We start from the raw sequence: 25,624 nt of genomic DNA, 5'->3' as shown, positions 1-25,624 counted from the left end.
TGACCCGCGCGCCGGGCGCTGATTGGCCAGTGCCGTGAGGGGGCCTTCCAAGATGGCGGCCGCGGGGCCGCCGCTGAGCTGGTGAGCGAGTACTCTGTGCCGGCCGAGCCAGGCGGGGGCAGCGGGACACGGCGGGGCCAGCGAGACACGGCCCCGCGCTGCCCTGCCGGGGGTAGAACGCGCCGCAGTCTGGGGGCAGCACGGCAGACCCAGTCCCCGCCCCGTCCGGCGCCGTCCCGGCGCTGAGGGCGGGCGGGAGGGTGTGCGAGCCGTTCCTTGTCGCTCCCGCCGCGGGAGCGGGAGGAGCGGAATCCCTTCCCTGAGGGGCTCCGTGTCCGTGTGTGCCCACGGCGGAGGGACAGCGAGGGCTTGGAAATCGGGGCCGTGGCGTTGTTCGTGTTTCTAACACGAAACGCCCCGCAAAGACGTAATTGGGCTCCTTTAACCGAGGGGTGGGATGGGTTTGAATTAGTTTGTGAGGTAAGACGTAAATAAATCCTTTCTTACACCTTTCACAATAGCTTAGGAGGGTTGGTGTCGTATAAACCCTGTTCACTGGAAGGGCTACATTAAAAAAAAATATTGAAGGTAAGATCAGTGTAGAAAACAAAACCAACTCTTTTCTGAAAAAAAAAAAAAAGCAAACAACAAAAAGGAAAAAAGGTGTGTCTTTCGCAAAAATTCCAGCAAGTTCAACCCAAAGTTTGGTTTTCTTTGATGAACGTATGAAAGTGTGTAACTACCATCAGTTTCTCTCACCACATCTAGAATTTATATATTGCATTAGTGAAACTGTTCTGTACTGTAAGGAATGTGTATTTCACTGTTGAAAACCAGGGGGAACTAGTATGTCTGTAACTTCCACAAGGAGGAAATCTGGAAACGCTGTGTAGGCATCCTCTTATTTTATAAATTATTCTGGGTTTTGTTTCTTGGGGGCAGGTGTGGCCTTTGAATTTTTTGTATTGCAATGTATTTGTGGTTTGTTTTTTTTTTTTATTAGGGATATTACACCAAAAAATGGCAAAGAAGTATTTTTCTCACACGAACTTTATGACAAATATTCCCTGTCTCCGAGCCTGTCTGAACTGTGGCATTTATCGAGAAGGTATATTGTGTTATGTTGTCACCTTGTGCTCTTTGTTATCATCCCATGGACAGATTCTCATACTGTTTTGGGGAAAGCTGGGTGTTCTCTGGCACACAGGGGTTTGTTACTGACTCCTCCAGCAGGTCTGTGCTTCAGCTGCTGTGACACCTCAGAGAGCAGGAGGAGTCCAGGTTGGGCCCTTTGGGATTCTCTGTCTTGAAGGGGGTATTTTGAGGGTTTTGGGATAGAGGTTGGGTTATTTGTTGGGGCTGGTGCCTGTTTTTGCTTTCTCTTACCTACCAAAGAGGGATGAAGTTTGACCCACACCCTTAACTGGTCAGGGTGAGGGGCCTGTAACCCACAAACCAGACCTAATGCTTTTTAGGGATTCATGTCTCGCTGTCTGTCCATGTCTTCTCACTTTGTAGAAGGGTGACAGTCCTGTACATTGAAATCCTTTTCACTTTTGTCTTTTGGAAGTAGCCAGCACTGTTTTCATAAACCCAACAGCACAGGAGCATAAACCCAACTCCATAGGTGCAGTGGAGATACAATTAATTCCTTGATTATTGCAGAAACTCTGTAGAGTGTTAGCTGAAGGCAGGGAAATGAAACTGTGTGAACACAGGTGGTACAGGCAGTGTTGTTTCTGCAGGTTTTATGTCCTTTTTTTTCCTTAAGGAAGCAGAATCAGTGTTTATTTTGCATGGTGAAAGGCCTGTCTGGTGCTGCTGGATTTGAGCATTTGTGTTTAGACCACTGGTTTTCCTCAGCAGTTGTGAAGCCAGTAGGGAGGTGCAGGTGTCTCCTGGGGAATGAACAGGCACAGCACAGAACCACGGAGCTCCTGTGCCCCGAGGGGGAGGTTCAGCATGGGGGAGGTAACTTGTGCAAAAGGGGAATTACTGTATTTTTATGAACTGACAGTGAGAACATGCCACTTGAGAGGAATACCTGCTCTCTCTATCCCACATCTTTAACCAGAGAAGGCTTTTCTGGTTCTGCTCTGTTGGAGCAGCTTTCCTTGGAACCAGCAAGAGATGAGCACAGCCCTCACAGCTCGCTGCTGGTACACCTGATACTACTGTAGGATTCTTCCTTTGAAGGGTGTCTGGAGTAGACACTCAGGAGTGGGATTTTGTTCAGCTGTGTGTGGTTCAGGTGGGTTTACAGCCAGGAGAGGCCAGAGAGGTTGCAACTGGGAAAAATCAGGAACCGATGGAACTGGATTGTTTGGCCATAGTCAGGGGGTAGAGAAATTAAACCTCTTGGAGCAAATGTGAAAGGAAAAGCTGGAGGAAATTTGCCAGTTTTTATATTGGGGTTTCTGATAGATATTTACTTAAGTCTTGGTGTAGAAGCTGTGAAGGCAGGGTGCTGATAAAATGAAGGGGCAAATTTAAGCTGTCAGCTCCAGTGAAGGATAATGCTGTAAATATGGGCAGAAAAGCTCTGTCAGATTATTTTGGTTTGCACCCCGGTGAAGCCTGTGACAGCACTGCATACTGAAATGATCTTGATGTGCTGCCATTTCATTCAGTGCTGAATGCAGCCAATTTGAGCTGCTAGAATTTCTTGATGTTCCTACATTGGCATATCTGAGTCAGCATCTTGTCGCTGCTCCAGCTTAATTAAATTTGCCAGTTTGTGCCACGGGGATGGACACATCCCTGTATCCAGAGAGACAGCTGTGAAGTGTTATTAAGAGCTGTGGATGTGATACTGCTGGGTTTGAATGACACTAGAGATGTTTCCTACTGCTGAAATAGTATCTTAAAAATATGCTTTTTCCAAGATCAGCAGTTAATGTTCATTTTGTCTGCCTTAAGTATTTTCTCTCTTAAGAACAATTATTTTAAATAGAGCAGGGCTGAGCTGGTTGGCCTTCATGTACTGGAGTGGTTTTAAGAACCAGCTTTGTTGTTTCTAGGGCAACTGTGCCCCTTGCCCTGGCCAAATGTCATTTGTGGTGGCTCATTCCAGCATTATTTAAAGTAGAAAATTAAACTCTTAAACTGTGTGCTCTGTAAGAATTTCTTCATTAAAATCTACAGTTTCTGGTGTTACAATGAAGTAATTTAAATTTTGTTCTTTTACAGTGAAAGACTTAACTAGAAAAAGCCTTTCTCCTTTACTATCATAACTGACTTTTAAGTTTGACCTTTCTGAGTGCAAACTGAACACCAGCCGTCAGTGAGTGATGAAATGTGGAGATTCTTTATCTTTTCATTAATGATGGGTGTTTCCAGAGCAAGGAATCCATTTCACATTTGGCTTGTTACCTCAATCTTGAGTATACAGACTAATACAGACACCGGTTTGTTTAAGGAGAAAAAAACTCACTACTTTTTTTTTCCTGTTTTTAAACAAGTGGCAAACCTTCTGCTGGTACTGAGGGTGAGTCTGACTGTCCAGGTGGAGTTTCAGAATAAGAGAAATCCTCTGGCACAGACCAGGAATTGGAAGAGCACAGTGTCTCTCAGAGCATTTTGCTGAATTTGAAGTTTAGGCTTGCATGACTGCCTTTATTTATTAATTCTGACAAATATTAGTATTTATGTGAAAAGTGCAGATTCTTTGTTACTTTTCTTTCAGAGAGGCAAAGAAAAATGTGGAAGCCCTGGGAAGCTCTTCAGAAAACAGGCAGCCTTGTGACGTGCAGGCCACAGAGTCAGCTGAGGCGGAGGCCAAAGGCACAAGTGATGATCATCCTTTTCCAGAACCCAGGCTCCCCTATCCATTCACCTCTTGTCTGTCTGAGAAGGAGCAGAAAACATACTTATATCTGATGACTAAGTACTCAAAAAAAATCAACCATTTTCAGGTTAATGCAGCAAGTCAAAGGGAACTGTTCACATATTTGGTGAGTGCACAGCTATGGACACAGCAGTGTCACAAAGGGAGCCATACAATTTTTTTGTTACAGAGAATAAAGGGGAAGGTGGGAACATTGGTTTTTAAATTCAGTTTGTTCATGTGCTGCCACATCAGTGCTCACAGAAGTAGAAGGGCTCGAGTGCACCCTTGCAGCTGAGCCTTAGCCCTGTGTTTAAATGGCTGTGGCCTTGTTGGATGGAAGTATCATTTGAGCTGAATCCTGTAAAGTGTTATTAACAGCAAATGGTTTTGAGCCATTCCATTTGGTTTCCCATGCTTCCTTTTTAATGCTAATTCCTTTGTTTTATGCCATAACAGTGGGAATGTCATTCCTGGGCACATGAGTATCTACTGCGTTGTTGTTACTTTTGGTACAATTTCTGGGGAAGTCAGAGTCAGATACTTTGTGGCTTTATCATGTAAACTTCATCAACAGTGTCTTGCAGCCTTTCTTTTTATAAAGCACCATACCAAAAGAGGCTTGCTGTTTGTTGGGTGGTGGTGTTTTGTTGGTTTGGGATTTCTTTTTTTAAGGAAATGGGCCTCACAAAAACTTCTTTTCCTGGAGTGAACCTCTGAGCATTTGCCACATTGAGCAGCAAGTGGAATCCACGCCCTCCCTCGTACCATTGCCTGTACTGCCTCTCTGGAAATTTTGCTGGTTACATACCCAGCACAGAGGATTCTGTTCTGTTTTAAAAGTAGATTTTTCCTCTCCCCAGCAAATGAAAGAAGTGGTAAACAATGAAATAGCAGAATTTATGAAATTTGCCCAGAACGCTGCGAGAAGCTGTGCCCAGGATTACGATGCCATCTCGGAAGATGCACTGCGTTACACTGAGGTCAGTGCCAGGTGCCATTCCATCTTTTCTGAGCTAATCCCATTGGAACTGTGTAGGAGATACACAGGCACTGCCCGTGGGACGTGCTGGTCCCTGAACTTGTGCTGATTGCATGTTGGGATGAGACAGGGGTGGCATTTCCCTTGGCCTGTGGCTCATTGTAGCCAGTTAGGTATGATACAGATGAAGGCACTGAACACAATATGTGAAAATAGTTACTCCTCAATTAAATAAAGTGCATCTTTCTGTTTGGGAACAGAGAAGTTGCATTTTAGGTGTGCATTTACATTAAGAAGTTGCTCCTAGATACACGCCACTGGACAGAATGTTAAATTCTACAGTAGCATGTTACAGAGGCTCTTTAATCAGAGGTGACTCAGGCTTTAATCATAATCATCTGCAAGTTCATGCTGTGTTAAATATCCACTTTGGTGCTTCTAAGATCAAACATGAATGCAACTTCATGTATCATTCTTGGGTTTTGGAAAAGGAATTCCAGAATAGAGGTTCATTAAAGTTTCCCATCAATGGGTTGATGCAGAGTTTGGGCACATGTTCAGGCAAAAACCTTGCTTGCATTTTTTCTTTTCCCTAAAAATTGGGATTGGTTTTGCAATTTTATATCTTGTGTCTATTTTTCAAAGTGATTTTGTCATCTGGTCACAAAATGTGTCTCCAAACTTGAAATCCTGTTTATTGTAAGGTTGATACGCAGATTTAAAAATGAAATAGGGGCACATATTTAGTTTTAAACAATACTTGCAAAAATAATTCAGTCTAGTTACTAAATAGAAGTGAAATGTCTTAAATGCATAATTCAGATATAAAAGTTATCTGGAGCTGACATGACAGTGAGTTTCAACACCAGTGGAATCATCCTGTCTTTACCTTTGTGCCTTTTACCTAGGCCTGTGTAAACTGGGTGGTAACACAGAAAAATACTAGTTCCACTAAAAGATAATAAAGTAATGACTTGGTTTAGCACAGTTCAAACTGTACTAAACCGTATTTTTTAGTGATTGGTCTGAGCCCGTGTGCATACATTGTTAGTCTTGCATATGGAGGGCTGAGGAGAATTTAGAATATGTGTCAGTTCTGACACCAGGGATTGTAAGAACATTGTAAATCTCAGTAGGTGGATTTGCAGGTATCTGCAAATGTTTAAATGCAACTTGCAGTGGCAGAAAAAACTTCAAAATGAAATTCTTATGAAAGATCCAAACGCATAAACAGTTTTTGTTTTTACCTTAGGAATTGCTCCGTGCCTGTATTGGACATGTGCAAAAGTATCCTGAGTTTTACACGCTCCAGGAGATCATGAGTATCATGGGGGGGAAGTTCCAGACACAGCTGACCTTCAGGCTGGAAAAAAATCTTCTTGCAATGGTAATACCTTATCTGTTGGTTTTGTGGTTTGTTTATTTTTTTCAAATAAGTAGAATTACATCAGGATTGTGTTACACAAGGATTTGGGATTTTTGCAGCTATTATTCAGTGCATGGACTAAGGGTTATAATTGATAGTTAAAATTATTAATTAAAACTTTAATAAAATTATTTTGGTAGTAAAGCTGTCCACTGTATGTTTGCCATAAAAAGATTACAGTAATAGTATATTTTTCATATAACACAACTTTCTAATGCTGCTGCATAAATTATGAGTGTTTTTCCTCACAAGAAGTGCAATGTTGGGTCAGCAAGATGCTGTTAAAGCTGTTTCCTGACTCTCTTTGCTTTCTCCAAGGGTACAGCAAGACGAGGTAAAACAGATTTCCCTGCCATGCCCGTTCAGCTGCCCACAGATTATGAAACTGTGACATCTATTATAACTCCAGAAAAAAAGGCTCAGATTATGCATAATGTAAGTTACCTTCTCATTGGCATTTTGAAGGCATATTTTGTACCCAAGTGCCCTTTGATCCTGTTTCTGGGTTGAACAGTTGTTAGATTCCATTCCACCTCACCATTAAATAGCTGCTGTTTGTTTGTGTTCTTCCACCCTGAAAATGAAGGAGTTTTGCATTCTCTAGAACTGATTTTTTTGGACTGTTTTTTCCAGATAATTTGTTATCAGCTAATTTAAGGAGTTTGTTCACATATCAAACCCCAAACTTTGAACAGAAACACTGTGATTGCAAAGACACTCTTGCTGAAGAAAGGAGCAGAGGAGATGCAGGAGAATGGGCTCTGCCCCAAGAGGTGTTACAGTTGTAAACAGAATATGGTGATGTCTCAGGTGGCAGAAAACATGAGCACAGCTGGATTTTCCTTCCTTCTCTCATGGTGCTTGCATTATCTTCTTGGTCCTTTTTCATGGACATGTGTCCTCATAGCATTTATCAATTTTATCATGTCAGTTCTGAATTTGTATTCTTCATGGTTTTATATTTGTTTTGAGGTTCTTTATATGTAATTGGTATTGAAACTGGGCAGTTCTAACCATACTTCAATATTACACATCTTTACTCTGCTATTACTTAACTCATAAGAAAATCTGTAATATATATTTGCAAGTTAATCTGGTTTGGGGTTTTTTTTCTTCAGTGCACTCCTGTATTTCATGATCATCTAAATTCCTGTTCAACCCAGTGATTCAGATTTATAGGAATGAACTAAAGTACAAGTTAAGATGATATGTTATCTCATGCTGCAATGTGATTGCATAAGATTTAGCCAGAAACCTTCAGGGGAGTTTTCTTCTTTTTCATTTCATTCTGAAGCACTGTGGTGGTATTTGGACTTTTGAGGGGGGGATATCGATCCATGTTTGTTTGGGTTTGGAGTTTTTCTTGTAAATTTAAATCTGTATATTTCTTAAAAAAAAAAAAACTTTAAAAGAAATAATTTTTTTTCTTTTTCTCTTTAGGATATTAGTTCAGATTCAAATGCAGAAAAACTTGCTTTGAAATACTGTCCTCAAGTTGTTCTAAGTAATCAATCATTATTTACTTTACTGAATAATCATGGACTAAACTACAAGGAGCAATGGGAAATTCCAGTTTGTGTTAAAATGGTCACTGTTGCAGGTATGGGATGTTTCTGTTATAAAAGCTGATCTGGAGTCACTTCTTACAGTTTTCTACACCTTGTTACTGGGAGTAGTCCCAACCTCTACAGTTATCCCCATAAACATTGCATTTGGGCACACAGATATTTTCCACTCAGGGAATAAACAAAGCAAACCAGAAAAGCACTTTAATATCCTTTTGCTTTTCAAAACTGGGAGTTGTGATCCTTGGAAAGAAACCAACTGCATGAAGCTGTTAAAATTATCAAGTGAACCGATTTCAATAAGCTAAAAAAAAGAGCCATTCTGAAAAAGAAAAGAGCAAACATTTTCTGGAATTAACAGTATCTATTCACATCATAGAATAGTTAAAAAGTAGTGGACATCCATGGAGATACTTTTCCCATTTGCAACAAGAAATATTTTTAATAAACTGATGAATTCATCTGAATGCTTTCCTTTGGTTGTCAAGCCCTCCTTCAGTAACCTGAATATAGATTTCCTCTCCTGATAACCTTTTTCTTTTTTTTAAAAATACACCAGGGTTTATTCATTATGAGTGTTTATAATGTTTGTTGTCTTGGAATGTCCTTGTGTGCTTTCTAAAGCAGACTTGAAGATAGTAAATAAGCTATCAAATATCTGCAAATTTTACAATTTTGTGCTTTCCAACACGAAATTAAATTGCTTTATCAGTAAAGATATGCCTGATTCCTTTTGTTATCAGCATTACAGTTTTTAAACTTAATTTTGGATCCCAAGTGAACAGCTAAAGGACATTCAGAATGTGTTAGAAATACCTAGTGTTTCTTGAAGGGTTTCTCTGCTCCTTCCTTTTCCACCTTTCCCTGTGACCAACCCCTTGCATGAATTTATTTTTGTGTTCCCTGTGTGCCTTTGCTTTCTGTGTGATGTGGGCAGGGCATGACTCTGATTTTTAGTTTTTGATTTTCTGTTTGTTCCCATGGAAGGGTGGTGAGGTGGGAAGAGCAGCAGAGCCCAGACACAGGGACTGATTAAAGACAAACAAGTGCAGCCTTCACTTCTGGGCAGTGAGACTTAACAAAGAAAAACTGACTCTTACCCAAGGGAGAAAAAAAGAGCTTTTTGGAGAACAGAACACATTTGATGATAAAATGCAGTGTAAGAAGTGATGGGTCCTAAATTCTTATTTTCCAAATAGCCTATTTAGAACTGTGTTTGAAATGTGCTCAGCTGGTAACGTGGTGTGTGTTGGTGCTGCAGCCCATCATCACTCACACTGCACCTGCACATACTTGTATTTTCTGTTGTTGGTGAATGAGGGGATCGTTTTTCATTTCTTCTTCTGTGAATGTGGAATGGATTTGACCATAATTGAAAATTGAAAGATTTATTATTTACATTATACAACAGTCTTTCTTCCTTTCATTTAATATGTACTCAATCTCTTTTTGTTCTTGAAAAGGTAGCAAACCAGCTAAAGTGGTTTATGTTGATTCACCTCTGCTGAGAAAAGAAATGACAGTAAGAGAGAGGAATCAAATCTTCCATGAAATTCCAATGGATTTCCTAGCAACTAAAACATCCTATGTTTCAGTTTCTGATGTATGGATGGACAAACCAGCTGAGGACAATCTGTTCCAGTGGGAAGTATGTAGGTTCACCTACTCTTAAATAAAACAAACAAAACCAAAAATTTGTGTTCTATTTCCTAAATTGCTTTTTTTTTTTCTAATAATGAAGGAAAATTTAGGTTTTCTGTTGACATTTTTTCTACTACTGAGTTATGGACCCTGTTATAAAGTGTCCGTACAGTTCCTTTAAATGCTTCTACTCCATGGGCACCTCAGCTTTACTGCTGACTTCATTAAAAGATGTGTTTGGATCAGTTACTTCACTGGGAAAAGTTCTCTGAACTTAATTTCCCTCTGGAAAGGCCTTCAATTCTTAGAACTCAATTGTTCCATGTTAAACAGGAACATTTTTTCCATTACTGCCCCTCTTTCCCAACAGTCAGAATATGGATAGTAGAACATTTCTCATGTTTTCAACTTGACTGTGCCTTTTTTGTGGTTTTGTGGTTGTTTCATTGGTTGGTTTTTCTTAATATTATTACTTTTTCATCCCTGTGTTAAGGTGTCCTCTGATACCTACCAGTGCAGGAAGATTCCCCTTCCAGATGACACAGGGATGGACTTTGATGATGATGTTACAGAACTGGAAACTTTTGGAGCATCTGCCAAGCTCTCAAGAACTTCTAAAGTGGAAAGTACTTTTCCTGCAGTTAGTAACACTGCTAAAGTTTTATCTCATGGCCTAAACATGGGGGGGAAAATTACATCCACTATAAACAGTGGAGATGAAGAAGGGAAAACCCCCCTTTGTGAGCAGGAAGTTTCAGCATGTGCCAGTTTGCAGCTTCCATCATTAGATGGCATTCCAGGCTTCAGCCCCGGAGAAAATTCCCCCGGTGAGTCAGTGGAGACAAGACTGAACAAAGCACAGGGTGTTGGGACCAAGGAAGTATTGGACAATGAAACAAACCCAAATCCTCTGCCTGATGCAGTCAGTGACAAGGAAGAGTCTGATGCTGCCCAGAGCCACGAGACTCAGCCTCCCTTCTGCAGCAGTGACACGGATGAGGAACGTTTGGTCATTGATTCAGAGAGTAAAAACACTGACTGGTGCCAACCAACTACCCCAGCCACTGCCCAGGATAGCTCAGCAGAGCCTGCAGGATCTCCTCCTCCCACCCAGATCCCTTCAGCAGGCGTGGCTGATGGCTCCCATTCCATGGATCAGGGAAAGAAAGCCTGCAGGAAACCCACCAGGAAGTTATCCAAAGAGCTGGATCCTGTGGGGCAGATTCTGAAAATGCAAACTGAGCTTCTCAAGTCACCTTCCCAAAAAGCTCCCGAGCCAGTGGGGAGCTGTGACAATCCTAATGCTGTGCCAGCCCAGGGGCCTCCGTCCCCAAAACCACTGGTGACCTCCAGCACAGAAGCTGGGCCAGCCCCTGCCTCCAATCCCAGCAGGAACACCTGGACCTGGCTCTTTGAGGGAGTGCCAAAGAGTAAGTTAAGTGTGTTCATTGGGTGAGGAGGAAAATGTCCAATTTTTGATAAAATTTCACAGAAAAACATTTGAATCCTTCATCTGAAGAATGTGGTAATGGAACACCTGTTACATTTACTTAGAGATGTGCCTTTAATTCTCCCACAGAGAAGGTGCTGTTAATTCCTGTCTTGCACATATAAGGGAACATTTTGGGAGCTTTTTGTCCACAGAGCTGAATGTGAAATACTGTTTTACTGTAGGGAAACAAAAAGCTGTTATGCACAGGGTTTTTAAGCAAGGAAAAGAAATAATTTGGTAGTGAAATGAGTTTTTGCACCAAAATTCAAATATTTTAGTAGTCTGGTCTGCAAAAACAGATTCTTGTCAATCAAAAATGGAACTATTTGACTTTTTTGGTAGAATAAAAATATAATCAAATTATGCATTTGATCATGTAGGAATTAATCTTAATACTTGATTACTTAATCTGTAGATTAACACAACTAATTTAGTTGAAATTGTGTTACCACTTCCTACATTTTTATTGATTTAACTGAATTTCAGTAGTCACTGCCAGACCACTTCTCCTCCCTCAGTCTGAAGGGCTGAGCAGCACTATACTCTTCCTGTTTCTCTGTCTCTTAAACAGGCAGAGTCTGGAATTCAGGTATTTGATAATAGAAATATGATTTTTTTTTTAATAGAGATAGTGAAACCGATATGCTGGCACGGCGTGACTGTGTGAGAATAGGAAGCATAATGATACAGTTTGACACCTCTTTGTATGTCTGTTTGGCAGAAAGCCAGAGTTAAGTTATATATTTTACTAACAGAAAATAACTTGCAGTCCCTTGCATGACAACATCTCCCACAGTATACATTTCAGAATATGTTCAAAATGCACAGAAGCTCCAAGTTTAATGTTAAATGTATTTGTAACATTTCTACAAAAATGGAGTCACAGCTCTATTTGTATGAGGAATCTAATAATGTGGGGTTATTTAAAAATACACTCTTTAATAAAGTGAGCATTTTCCAAATGTAATAGTTTTTAAACTTTTTTTTAATATGTAAGTGACTTTTTTGTACCTAATGAAATAGTTTCCACCTGAAAATCTCAGGAAGCAAAACAAATTTTAGGAAAAAACCAACCAACCAACCAAAAAACATCCTACAAGGGAAAAAGCTAATTAGCTTCATGGTAAAAAATGTACAAGCTTGTGATTTCCTGTATTTTTTGTTTTCTGTAGGAAAGCTGCCAAGTGAACTCGAGCTGCTGGAAGAAGCCCCCTCAGAGTACAGAGCCCCTCAGGAGGGCAACGTGGTGTACAAGCTGTTCAGCCTGGGGGAGCTGCTGCTCCTGCTGCGCTGCACTGTCCACAAAGTGAGGGCACTGCCACGCTACCACAAAAAGAAAAAAACCCAAAAGGTGCTTTTAGCTTCTCGGGGCTTGCTTTTGTTTAACAGTTGTGCCCAAGTGGCGTCTCTGGCATTCCCAGTCCCTTACAGCATTTGTGCTTTCACTCAGACAGTTTGTGCATTTTATTACAACTCTGCACTGTGGGTCTTCTTTAAGGCAAGATTTGCTGTAGGAAGAGAGGGAAGAATAACTTGTGATTACTTTAAAGCTGCTTGATTAGAAAATAAGCAAGTATGAATCTCCATTTTTTACTGCAGTAATATGCAGGGATAATGGTACTCATGTCAACTCAGGTCAGTTTGAGCTGTTCTTAACAGTTAATGCAGTGATGGGGGTTTGGCCCAAGGCTTTGAGAAGGTTCATGATCTTCAGTACTTCCAAGCCCAATTCAGCCTCGCTGTTGTGCCTGGTTAAGCAGAGAAGTAGGAGATAAAATGAACAACACAGGACACAAAAAGAGATCCTATTCATTCTGCTTGAAGATACTGTGGGGTACATTATCTTAGCAAATGGTTTATCTTATGGAGTAAAGTGGTTTAAATGCAATTCTAATGGAAACATGCCTTGTAACATAGGAGAAAGGAAGCTTATTCTGTAATGCTCAGTCATGTATTGCTTTGTCCAGTCCTCTGAGGCATCCAGCACGTGTGATGTGGTGTGTCCCTCCTGAGGGGACAGAATTCCAGCAGGCAGGCTGGGATTGTGTCGGGAGGTGCTTGTGCTTTGTTGGAGAGGAAGTGGATCCTCGGAGCTCTGGTTCCTGACCAAGATTCTGTGCTCAGAATGTTATTTTGAAGAAATAGCATCCCTTTGCTAGTGATGCACTGCTCAGAAAGGCCTGTGAATAGCTGCTTGGGTTGTTATTTGCAAACTGAGCACTTGGTTATTTTTTTTAATTTCTGCTGCAATTCCAGCTGTGGTTTGTCAGTGACAAGAGGTTTGTTTTCTCTGTCAGTGTTAACACACAAAGGTTTGCCTCTAATTTCAAATGAGACTCCAAGCATTAGGTTCTGATTTCAAGTGAGATACTCACAAGCGGAATAAATGGCAGGATTCCACTAATAATCAGCAGATCAGAAATACAATGTATTTTTTCTTGAATTGCTGCAGAGGGCAGTAGAGCACAGAAGTGTAAACTTCAAATTAATTTAGTTGCATGTAAAAATGACTCAGCAGCAGAATTTTATCATTTGTAAAAGCTTGCCTGTCCTTTTTCACTGTTCTTTTTTTTGGTTTTGTCCCTGTCACCCTCCTCTATTTAATACAGTCTCTGTACCCCAGGGTTTGTACTGTGGGTTTCACAGAGTGGGAGCCATCAAACAAAGTCTGTGTAATGTCTGTGTTGCTCTAGCTATGGTGGGGGACTGTGGGCATTATAAACTACAAAATGTAGTTAAATTGTGGACATTTTTGGACAGTGAGTGCTGATTTTTCTTTTATTCTCTCTTTTACAGCTTACTCCCATATTCCTGCTGCCCAAACTAGAATACCAGGCCTATTACGGTGTGGAAGCTCTGACAGAAAGTGAAGTGTGTCAGTTGTGGACAGAGAGTTTGTTGCATTCTGAATGTTTATTTTATATTGGTAAGTTCATGTGTTGATTTTCTTCCTAAGAAATGTGTATGTATGTAGAACAGAGGAGATACATATTTGTTAAAGGTCTAGGCCATATGTCCTTATTTATTTTAACTTTCCCGTTTTGTTTTCCACTTTTGAGTATGTGTTTTGTCTAAAATTTGAGTTGGGTGGTGAATGAGGGTATTCCAACATTGGATTTAGATAAATAGTATCCATTAATGTTTGTTTTGCAGAACTGCATTTATTCTTCTTTTAAAGACAAATGTGTCTGTAATGTGGATTCAGTTCTCTGAAGTTAGAAATCTTTCTGACTTAAAGTATCTTTGGGGTTTGGGGGGAGTTTTTAGCTCTTGGGTTTTTAAATGTCTCATATGCATCATGAATTATCACAGGAGTGGTAAAATACTTCTTGATGAAATGTGAGCTGTGAATATATCTTATCACTTTGTGAAAACATTATAAATAAATTAGTTATTGTGTACCAAAATAGAAGAAGAACAGAGGAGCAGGTATGTGGCTCAGAGGATGCTGATTCTTTGGCCTTTCAGCTTGCAGTGTGGGGAAAGGCCAAATGTTATTTATTTATCATTGAAAACAAGAAATAATGTTACTCCTACACTGATAACGTGTGGACAGGTAAGATACAATGAGGAAAACCAAGCACGAGAGTAAACCAGGTTCTGTCATTGAAAAACTGGAGAAATTACACTCTTTGAAAACACTTCACAAGTGTCTCATATCTGAGGTGCTGGAAACAATTTTCTGGCTTGGCAGTACTGGAATTCCTAATAGGAAGAAGAAAAATACACAGCACAATATTACTGAGAGCTTCTTCCCATAGCTGGAGAGTTCCTCAGGAATTCTGAACACTGGATGATTTCACTTAAGTGTGTTTTCCAAGTTTTCCGTTGTCCATCTCTAAATGATCCGTGATATTTAATCTCCTAATATATGGTATGACCTGAAACATCTCTGTCAAAGAGATGGTCTTGGTACTCCTTCTCCTGCAGATGGAAACAGGAGATAATGTAATGGAATCCATGGATTGGAAGTAACATTCCATGAGAATGGAGCAGGAAACCACAAATCTTGTGTAGAAGAGATGGCAGCTGAAATCCAGAGCACAGCAAATAAAGGCAATAGAAGAGGAATTAAAAGACTGGGAATGTTAGCAGAAAGATAGACTTGTAAGGCCATTTATTCAAAATGGCATAAGCCAAGCACGTCAGAAATGCAGTGTTATGAGGCAAGTTTCACTGACAAGTGTCCCATAGAAAATGCTGTGTTCATGTTTGTACAATGACATTTTAACATCAGGAAAGTGTTTGTGTCTGTTGGGATGTATGTTCTGTAGAGAAATTAAAAATGCATATAAATAATGTGGCCAGGTTTTTTTAACAACCCTTTTAACACACGGAGAGCTTTCTGATACCAATTATCTTGTAATTAATGAGGTTTTAAAAGGGAAAATTTGCAACTTGGTGGCTGGTTGATATTTAGAATATGCTTGGCACGTGCTGTGAGTGAGGGTGGTGCTGTTTGTGCAGTGAATGTTCTGCAGTGGGGCTGCCTGGCATTCCTGTAGGAAAAGCCTGGTTTGTAGGGTTGTTATGGCAGCAGTGGTGGCCTGTGGTTGCCTAACCTTTCCACTTGTGCACTGTGTTACAGTTCTGCTGTTGCTGACTCACATCAGAGTGCTATTTTAGAAATGCCCACTTCAGCTTTATAATTTTTCTATACAAGTGTTGTATCCTACCACAGAGTTATAGGGTTTATGTGAAATGTAGTGTATTTGAGGTAGTAGTTTTGCTGATCCCATGTTTGTCTGCTCTCCATATTTAATGGAACTGATGTTTCTAATTTTAAACTTGAAAAGCAATATTTGCTATGATTTTTTCCTTCCTTAAAAAAAACCTCACAAAGAGCTAATTGTGTACACAGTTCTCCATTTCTAAGTATATCTTACTGTGCAATAGAGAACCATTTCTTCTCTTATTATTTAACAAGCAGCCCAGTATATTGAATTGCACTGCAATTTGGCTGCCTGGAGAAAATGTTATCAAGGGTTTTATAACATTTCCGGAATCAAAAGCAGTGGAACTGCAGGGAGAGAGTGATGTGTTTGCTGAGCACACAGAGGGAGCAGTGGAGCTCTGTCTGATCTGCCATCAGATATCAGATACAGGGTACCTGAGGCAGGGCTTGGCAGGAGGCTGCTCAGCCAGCACCCCTTGGAACAGAGACTGCTGTCAGGGTAGGAGACAGGCTGGGACACTCCTGCAGTGCAGGAGAAGACAGGCTGGGACACTCCTGCAGTGCAGGAGAAGACAGGCTGGGACACTGGTGGCAGTGCAGGAGAAGACAGGCTGGGACACTGGTGGCAGTGCAGGAGAAGACAGGCTGGGACACTGGTGGCAGTGCAGGAGAAGACAGGCTGGGACACTGGTGGCAGTGCAGGAGGAAGCAGGCTGGGACACTCCTGCAGTGCAGGAGAAGACAGGCTGGGACACTGGTGGCAGTGCAGGAGAAGACAGGCTGGGACACTCCTGCAGTGCAGGAGGAAGCAGGCTGGCTGTGCAGGGTTGCTCCAGCCCCACCAGCCATCCCTGGCCCATACAGAGGATTCCTGTGTCTCCTCCCTGGGTACCTGCTCATGGAACAGGCCCAGGGCCCGAGGCTGGCAGGCTGAGTGGCCTGGCCTTCAGCACACTCTGTTCATGTGTTTGAGAGAAACAGGGATTGAGAAACACTGGTTATTCCAGTGCTGTTTGTTTGGCAGCTCCTGGATACGTTTTTCCAGCAGCAGGCCCTGGGGCCCACGGGAGTTCTGGCTCTGTGGGCTCTGAGGAGGCACAGGGGCACTGGGGGTTGTCCCTGTCCTCAACAGTCAGTTTGTACTCCCAGCCTGGGGGGGGGGAAGTCAGCTACAGATACAGAGTTGGGACTCCCAACATGTTGCCAGCTTTTGATACTGACAGAACACTCTTATTTATTCGGGTAGACAAGTTGGGGACTGCAGATTTTTGGTACTGCCATGTGGTTTCTAACAGAGCTAGATGAAAAAACATGTGGAAGTAATACCCATTCTGTGACAGAGCATTTCCCACAGCCTTTAATAGGACACTGTTATCATGCTCTACTCAGGGATTTTTTTCTGCTCTCTTTGAGGAAAATTTGCAAGGTAGCTGTGAAATTCTGCCTTTCAGTTTGTGTATCCAAGGGAGCTATGAAAAAATGGGATGTTGTGGGCTCTTTACAACAGAAAGCTTTGTCCTGCAACTCCAGGGACAATTCTCCGAGGGTGATAATATCCTGGAATTATGGACAGCTTCAAATGGGTTGAATATCTCATTCTCTGATGAATATCTTGTTAATCTAATACCTGAAAGTAAGACTACTGCAATTATGTGTTTGGTGTAAGCAGAAAGGCAGACTTGACTTCTGAGACTATGCTATAATTTGAATTATTTTTAGTGAATTATTGTGTTTTATAATAAAGGAGTTTTTAAATCAAACTCTTTGTAAAGCCATAGACTTACAACTCTTTTTTAAAAATTTACCCCAAGGTATGAGTGTGGAAGGGTGGAACAGCTTAGAAGTTCTTTTACCTTGAAAAGGCTTAATTCGCCATCTCAGCCATCTTTTGTATTGTCAAATAAGTGTGGATGGAGAGTTCTCTGGGCAGTGTGCCCCACAGCTGTTGCTCAGTGCTGGAGGGAGGAATCTCAGCTCAGCCTGGTGACTCAGCAGTGCTGGCCCAGGAGGTGACTCAGAGCCCCAGTGTCCCCAGGGCCTCCTGCAGGAGCTGCAAGGGCTGACAGGAGGTTGAGGTTTTTATTTTCTGTGTTCTATCATCAAACAAGGAGCTTGTCTTCCTTGGAGCTCTGTCTTCCTCTTGCTGTTAGAGCACCTTGCCTGCCTGGTGATTTAAGTCCCCTGCTGCTCAGGTAGGCAATCCTGCCTCTGCAAAGGGACTAATCTCTGTGACAAGTGTCCCAAATAAGGCACTTGTACTTGATCTAAGCAGTAAATAAACTTGGGATAACCTTTGCTGATTAATGGGAGCATTTTACCCTGACCATTGTTCACTTGTTTGCATTAAGTCCCTAAGAGAAACCTTGTGCAAGAATAGTTTACTTTAACTTGAATTCACTTTAAATTAAGATTATTTAAAAAATGGGTTGGAAAAAACCCTGTATGTTACTGTATGAGTAACTCACTGAATGTCAGGTGTTTTCAGTTGGTCACTTCTCAAATATAAGATACAATTATATAAGTTAGATGGGAGTAGTTCATAGGTATATTTTTTTATTATTTTACTTTTTCCCCATTATGTTGTCAATGAGTTTAGAAATAGAGAAGCCTGTGACTTGAGGAGAGGCTGATGAGGAATACAGAACTCAGATTTCTTTTTAATTGTTTTTTGAATGATGACTTCCAAGTCCCTTTTCCTCTAGTGAGCAACGCAGAACATTAAATCTAACTGCTTAGTCTTGCACAAAATATGGATATCAAGAAAAGTAACAAATGTGCAGTGTTTAAAACAAATCAGTTATCCTGGTGCATTATTTTTTTCTTTGGGAAAGTGAAAGTTCTTACTTAGTCTTCTTCCACAAGACATGAACTGCCAGTGACGTTTAGCTGGGAGGTGGAGTGCTTTGGTTCAGCACTTTTAACTGTGCAGTTGAAGCATTTACACTTCTGGGAGGGCAGATTTATAGTAAGGCAGTAAATTCACTGAGTAGGCTGGATTTGATTATGCTGCCTTTTCCTCATCCCCCTCGTGGGAGCTGGAACAGAACAGATTTCTGGGAAAACTCGGACGTGAGAGGGAACCAGGGGTGAGGGACGGTCCCCACACCCATGGCCAGGCTGTGCTGGGGATCTTTAGTGCTTCCCAAGGGAAATGGGGCAGCCTTCATTTTAAAAATGAGATGAGGAGAGCTTGGAATTGTTGCTCCTCACTCTGTCAAGGCAAATAGTCTTTAATCATTTGCCAGGAGCAAGGCTTGAGTTGTAAGTTGGGATTTTTCGGATGAGGAGGGAAAAAATCAAGATACAAAAGTCAGAATCCCCAGTAAAATGGAATAGCACAATTGTTCATATAATGTATCAGAATAGAAAAACAAGAATATTAAACTCAGAAGTAAATGTGTTGTAAAAGTCAACTTTGATCTGTCCAGTGAGGAATCACAGTGACAAAGGTCAGGTGAACTTGGGAAGATACAAACTAACTGATGAGATGAAGGCCATGGGAAAATAAGGTTGTGTATCCCACACATCACCCAAAATGTAAGATTTCCTGGGGTCAGGGGCATCCCCCTGGTTTACAAAGACTGTCCAGCTATGGATGTCTGTGCTTCTAGCAGCTCTACATTTTACTGTTATTGTGCATCATTGATAAATACTTTTCACTGTTCTGTGCTTTAAAAGAGTACAGTTTTTTTATTCTTTTAAAAATGCATTAGACCTGCATGTTGTGCTTTTACATTTGTTCATTTTTATTTTTAGTGTGTTCATTGCATTTCTTTTCAGGACATATAGATGTTTTCACATCAAAGCTTATTATGCTAGAAAAGATTTCTCCAGAAACTTTAAGGGAAAAACTTGGATTGATCAAGTGAGTATTTTTAGTAAGTCTTTTTAGCAATGAATTTGAAACCCTAACAAGCCTTGCAAAGCTACTACTTTTGGTATTTTTTTTCTTTCACAGGCCTGCAAATTCATTAAATATACTTCATCACATTTTGAAGAAAGTGTCTGAGTAAGTCCTCAACTCTTGTTAATTGTGTTTATTTGCAACATTCCCCAGCTAATCCTGTGTTTTCTGTAGAATGCTTGTCTACTCTGATTTGTATTTCTTCAGACACATGAAATATTTTACAGGTTCTCTTAGGTCTATCATGGCATAATGCAGTTCTGTATAAAATGTGCTCGGCATTACAGGGTTTGTCCAAATGATGCAAAATAATAAGAATTTGATTTTTATGAACCAGTTTTTCAGGAGAGGAGACTGGACCCTTCTGAGCTGATTGAACAGTTTGCAGGAGTGAGTTGGAATATTATGTATATAGGCTGACATGTAACATTTGGGCATCTGCTTTTGTTAGTCTTTTTGCTTAATTTGTAGAAATAATACTGTTTGTGTTCACTTCTGCTTAGTTTGACTTAAACCAGCATATCTTTCTCTGTACAACACTGCAGCCTTTCCCCTGCTCCTTTATTTAGCTGCTTCAAGGCTTTCAGGCTGCAAGTGGGTTAGGTTTTCTGTGAAGCAGGTTTCTTACACTGAGTGCAAGTCTCAGAATTCAAATTACAGAGGAGTTTTCCTACACTTGATAATTTCTGTAGCTTCATGATTTGTGACTGGGCAGTTGGTTGACATTTACCTTCCTGCAAACCTGTTTGCCCCAGTGTATACTGAAAGCATGTCTGTGCTTTGTGTCTGTGTCCACAGATGTATTTATGCTTTGTAAAACACTGGTTAAGGAACTGGAGTTTGCCCAATGTGGATGGTTTTCAGTTGCATGTTTAGTTGAATATGATGACAATCTGTACATTGCTGATAAATTAGTACATTAAGAATACATTATAAGCACAGTAATTAGTATGTATTTATCAATACAGTTTAATTAATGCTTTCTTGTCCACAGTCTTTTTATAAAACAGGGACTGATAAGTAAATATCTAAAGATGTTTTGCTTTGCATTAAGAACATAATAGCTATTCAGATCAAATAAAAAACCAAACCACCCATTTAAATACTGTTTTTCATTTTGATCTTCTCTCTTTTTAGTCTGCAGGAGGGCTCTTATTTATTGTCTCATGCTGCAGGAGATTCCTCTGTTTCCATTTACAAGAGTTCCCTTGACAAGAGCACAAGATCATCCTATAACTTACACAAGGCTCACTGTGACCTGCCTGCTGTCCCTGCCACTCTGTCCGTGCCGTGGGTGCCCCTGGATCCCAGCCTTCCTTTGCCCTACCACATCAGCCATGGCAGAGTGCCCTGCACCTTCCCACCCGCCCCCCAGGGAGGCTGGAGGCACAGGGTCAGTGTCCCATGGCTAGAAAAGCAGATTAGTAGTTTAGAAATGATTTCTTTCCATGGGGTGTATAACTGACATAGTGACCTGTTGTCTTTGGGAGCAGAGACCCTTTGGAGTTCTGGATCCACTACCAAGCATAAGAATGCCTTTTTCCTGGAAAATGGTTTAGGGGAGGTTCTTCTCACCCACCTTTAAACATGACAGTGTGGAAAAACCTTTAGGTTTGTTGTGCTCTTAACAGAGGGAAATGGAACATTGTGTAAGATGCATCTGCACACCAGGATGGGCCTCTTGGATTGTAGGACTCAGGCTCTTAGAGTTGGCATTTTCTCTCTAATGACTACAGGAGTGAGAATGATTAGCACAACTGTAGACAGGTAAAACCAGGGGAGGTGGATTCTGCTGTTGGGAATCCATTGGGCTCTTAGTACAGTTCTCTGGGATACACTGTGGTGTTGTTTGGGTTTTTTTTTAATCTTTTTTCTCTCATCTGATGGCAAAATTCTTGCAAAACAAAGTTTTGCATCTTTAATATGACCTAGTGGTACTTTTGGACAACAGAAATAATGTGGCATTTGGCTTAATGAAAAGCTTTGTAATTCATAGGCTTGCAGTACAGCTGAAATGGGCACAATATTTGCATTTATAAGGATTTTCTGATTCTGCCTCTGTGGTGGTGCTTTTTCTTGATGCACTTTTTCTTCAAATGCTTTCAGTAAAAACCTTTTAACCTGGCTTCAGTTTTTTCAGTTCTACCTTTATCTTTACTTGTCTCTTTGTCTTTCCCCCAGAACTCAAAATCTTTAACTTAACTGTTTCAGCAGAAACTGGTATTTCTTTGAGGGCTAGGACACTAAAGTCTTACAAGTTTATTGGGAATAACTGGCTGGGTAGAGGAGAGGAATCCAGATTGTGCTTCCACTGTGGAGTGTGCAATGAGCACTTAAACTGTAGTATTTGATACCCCAAATGTCATGGAGACAAGAGGTTGTGAGCAGATCAGCCACACACAGAAAACTGGCAGTTTTTACACTTCTGTGTGTGGCAAGGCACAAAAACAAGTGACTTTAGTCTTTCCTAAAGGTTTTAGTACTTCCCTCAGCCCCTTCATGCCACTCTTTGAAAGCTTTTGTCTTAACTTAGTGATTCCTGCTTTCTGCAGCTGGAGTGGGGGAGAGTCTTGGATCAGTTTGTGGTTGTTTATAATTTTGAACAAAGCTCAGGTGGGGATAACTGTTTGTCCACAGCAAAAGTCAGTGTTCCCTTGAGCCCTCCAAAGTGTGGTAGCTCAGTTGGAATCATTGCCATTGATCACCTGCCTCTCCTTTACCTTTGGAGAAAGTTTCACTGAAATTCCTGTGGCTTCCCTGGCACACAGAAACTTTAGTTCTCATTGCTGTGTTGCTCCCTGTGCAGCACAACATTCATAACACAGATGCATGATACTGTTTCTCAACTAAGAATAATAAGTTACTTTATATTAAAGGCATATATAGTATGTGTAGAGGCATGGAAGTACCTTACTGTGGGAGAATACATATGTCTCAGGCAGAAATATGAAATTGTGTATGGGTGGCTTCCTCCTGTTTACTGAAAATTTTATACAGCATTTATCTTCTGCACTTCTTCAGAGCAAAGTTAAATCTAAGGAAATAAAATATTTTAGCTGTTTGATGTCATCTTCTGACATAGGATAAGTGCAAGTTACTATAGCTTAAAGTCACTAATACCTCTTTTTTGTTGCTGTTGTTTTGAAAACAATGTAGAATTGATTATGAGAAGAATTGTCTGCCTCTAAAGAAACTTCTGATAGAAATTTTTTAGGAGTCCATGGTGCTTTATAATTTATATTGGTGAGGTAATGATGCCTGTCATGCTTTGGAAATGCCCCGAAGATCCCACTCTAATATGTTTGAAGAGCTAGTAATGACACTTCAGAAGTGAGAAAATTTCCAAGCACTGTTTTTCTTCAGCAGACCTTGACTGGTTTGTGTAAAAGCCCTGTGCTAACTCTGCCTGGCTTGGCAGGCTCTGGGCTGGTTCTTAGGCCCTGGTACACGTTTTAGCCACATCCTGACTCCATATGAGGGCAGACTAGAGTCGTGCATCTGTTCCTGGTTACCTTGGGCACGTTGGGTTCTGCCAAAGGAAATCCAGGCACGAGCAGGAGGCAGGACTGGTGAGATGTCACTGTGACAGGAACCAGCTGGGCCTGCCCTCCAGCCCAGATGTGGCCTGGGAGTCTCTTTGGCTCTGAATGTTGTTGTATATGTTTGTGCTTACTGCACATTTAAGGTGATTCATTCTGGTTTGGTGTTCTGAGTTGCTCTTTCTTTGAATTCTCTCCCCCTCTGTGTGTAGATGTCTGGGGCAAAAGGACAGTGGAACACACCCTGTGAGGGACAGCCAGGAGCTGTGGAGACAAAAGGCAAGCCAGCAAAGCCTGTGAGAAGTGAAGGTGTGGCTCCAAAGAAGCTGGGGAAGAATTTCTGCAAGCAAAGAAAAATGAAGAAAAGATGGAACACTAAGTACAACAAAATGCAACTGAAGTAGGAATGGAGAAGAACAAGAGGCAACAACAAATCTGGGGCTTTCTTGCATCTTCAGAGGAGGCAGAACAAGCTGGCAGGGAAATGGCTCCTTGGCTGGAGCATTTCCTAAACCTTTAACCCCTTTGTACCTCAGTGGAAGTGTTTCAAGGGAAAATCCCAAATTCAGTCAGAGGAAAAAGCAAGTGGCCCCTTGGCTGGTTACAGGGGAAAAGTGTCTTCTCTTGGTTTTGGGGTTTTTGCACAACTCCATCATGAAGAATGAAGCAGTGGGTGACAATACTATGATTCCACATAACAACCAGAAATATAACTTTGCAGTTTTCTGAATTCTTCCAGAATCGCTACAGATTTTTATTCTGGCATATTTTAAAGCTACATTTTGCTTTGTGTATTGTGCATAAGGAGAACAACTTCAAGATCATTATCGAGCCTTTTTGACATGTGGTGTCTCCCAGCTCTTAAATAACTTCAACGTTTTCTCTTTGGGTTGGGGTAACAAATGAGGCTTGGGGAACAAAAGCTGTGTGTATTTGAATAGCACGTGCCAGAAATTTGCACTGGGAAACACACAGCTAAACCACTACATTTTGCACAGCTAAAGAAATTAAATCTCTTTTATGCTTCCCCAGAACAATTTCCAAGAATGGTTTGAGTTCTGGTGTGTCCTCAGAAATGACTATTGCACTTCCCTCCTGTGTTTCTGAATGGCTGCAGCCTGAATGTCCTGTCAGATCCCTTGGAGATGCAGCAGTGCTTAACTGGGGTGGTGATGTTTGCCTGGAGGAACAAGTGATGGGATCAAGGCCTTAGTCATGTTCCAAAACCCTTCAGCCTCTGCTGTGCATCAGCAGTTTGAGTGATGTTTGGAGTCCCTGCAGTGAGGAAAGGAGTTCCTTGCTGTCTAGGAAAAGGCCAAGCAGTGTGATGTGGTTTCCTGGAGCACGGGAGTTGTGTGGGAAATTAAAGTTGTTTGGAATGTTGGTGTTCTGTGTTGTGTTTGCAGTGGGGTTGCTGGGGAGGGAGGGTTTCTCTGCATTGCAGCTGGTTTAGGGTATGTACTTGGAGTATTTCATCAAACAGAATCTCAACACAAACAGGCCTTGAAATCGAGGCTTGAAAATTCTATTCTGTGATTCTGTTTTACATTTTCTGGATTTCTCCCTGTACTTCCCATTTTTAGAAGAGCTCGTGAATTCTAGAGAGCTCCAAGAATGAGCCCAATAAATTCTTTCCCATTTTTGTCTTGTAAACAACACAACTATTTTAAACTGTCTGAGCCAATGTTTGTTTGCTGTTCTGGAGAGCTGTTTGGATGCACTGCTTAAACTGCTATCACAGAAACCAGGGACCTCAAAGGTGTTCTTCCAAGGTTTTTGTTTGGATTAAGGAAGTTACCAGCACACACATCTGATCCAGCATTCCTCTGCTCACTGTGGCTTGACATGACACGTTTGAATGTCATGAGGGTAAACACAAAGAAATTGTTCACTGGAGTTTATCTGTTACAAAATCCTGAAGGGAGGTTTTTTTTAAAAATCAGGCTTAAACAGTGAATGTATATTAAAAACTGTTCTTCATGAAATGCACAGCATTTTGTGATGTGGGATTTTCCCCAACTGTTAGATATGTTTATGGTGTTATTCAGTTTATTCTTTTTTTTTTTGCCACTGCTTCTCTTAGCTGCAGTAATAAGCTAATGACAAGCTGAACTGGGGGTTGCAAATTACAAACGGTTCTGATTCAAAACCCTAAGTGCCCTTAGTGACTCCTCATAATAGGAATATTTTAGCTGTGAGTCATTTTTCCAGATAGCTGACTGTGTGTGGAGGATTCAGAGCAGTTTTCAGTTTGTATATGTAAAAACTTTTGCCAGACTTGTACAGAATTTAGTTTCCTGGTGCAGTTTCATGTGTCAGAAATGGATAGTCTATTTGCCCATATATCTATATGCCTAAAAGACTTGCTTTTTTCTCTTAATAGTATACTGTTATGTTACACTAGTATGTTATTAAGGATAGCATATTGATTGTAGTTTCTTATCTGTTTAGAACAGGTAGAGACTCTGGAGTTTGGATGCAACATGCGAGATGGTTTTTTAATTCAGTTATGTTTTGTTTGATCTCTTTTGGATTAAGTGGGACTGAAGTAATTTGCTCTGAGTTAGTGCTTTG

General features: G+C 41.0%; 1 protein-coding gene across 2 annotated transcripts; it reads left to right on the top strand.

Annotated features, from left to right (window-relative positions):
* Positions 1 to 2: 2 nt before the first annotated feature.
* On the top strand, positions 3 to 24,433 carry ICE2 (interactor of little elongation complex ELL subunit 2). Of its 2 annotated transcripts, XM_064668332.1 has the most exons (15): positions 3 to 81; positions 1,004 to 1,108; positions 3,686 to 3,953; positions 4,690 to 4,809; positions 6,061 to 6,195; positions 6,553 to 6,669; positions 7,675 to 7,834; positions 9,263 to 9,447; positions 9,934 to 10,870; positions 12,105 to 12,283; positions 13,729 to 13,858; positions 19,388 to 19,472; positions 19,566 to 19,616; positions 20,649 to 20,904; positions 23,263 to 24,433. In XM_064668332.1, the coding sequence occupies exons 1-15, from the start codon at positions 53 to 55 to the stop codon at positions 23,452 to 23,454; spliced, it is 2,949 nt and encodes a 982-aa protein (XP_064524402.1). In that variant the 5' UTR covers positions 3 to 52; the 3' UTR covers positions 23,455 to 24,433. The 2 variants fall into 2 exon arrangements, with proteins under 2 accessions (XP_064524402.1, XP_064524403.1); XM_064668333.1 differs by lacking the exon at positions 1,004 to 1,108 and having other exon boundaries at positions 4 to 81.
* The last annotated feature ends 1,191 nt before the right edge of the window (positions 24,434 to 25,624 follow it).

This window comes from Pseudopipra pipra, chromosome 12, assembly GCF_036250125.1.
Source record: "Pseudopipra pipra isolate bDixPip1 chromosome 12, bDixPip1.hap1, whole genome shotgun sequence".
Taxonomy (NCBI): Eukaryota; Metazoa; Chordata; class Aves; order Passeriformes; family Pipridae; genus Pseudopipra; species Pseudopipra pipra.
Note: the sequence above shows the minus strand (reverse complement) of the source record. Positions and strands in the feature narration are given on the sequence as shown.

What these genes read in the sequence shown, in the direction of transcription:
- ICE2 (XM_064668332.1), top strand. Translation starts at nt 53, where the DNA reads ATGGCGGCCGCGGGGCCGCCGCTGAGCTG. An exon ending in ACAATCTGTTCCAGTGGGAA is followed by an intron (nt 9,448 to 9,933) that starts GTATGTAGGTTC and finishes CCCTGTGTTAAG; the next exon opens with GTGTCCTCTGATACCTACCA. An exon ending in GAAAAACTTGGATTGATCAA is followed by an intron (nt 19,473 to 19,565) that starts GTGAGTATTTTT and finishes TTTCTTTCACAG; the next exon opens with GCCTGCAAATTCATTAAATA.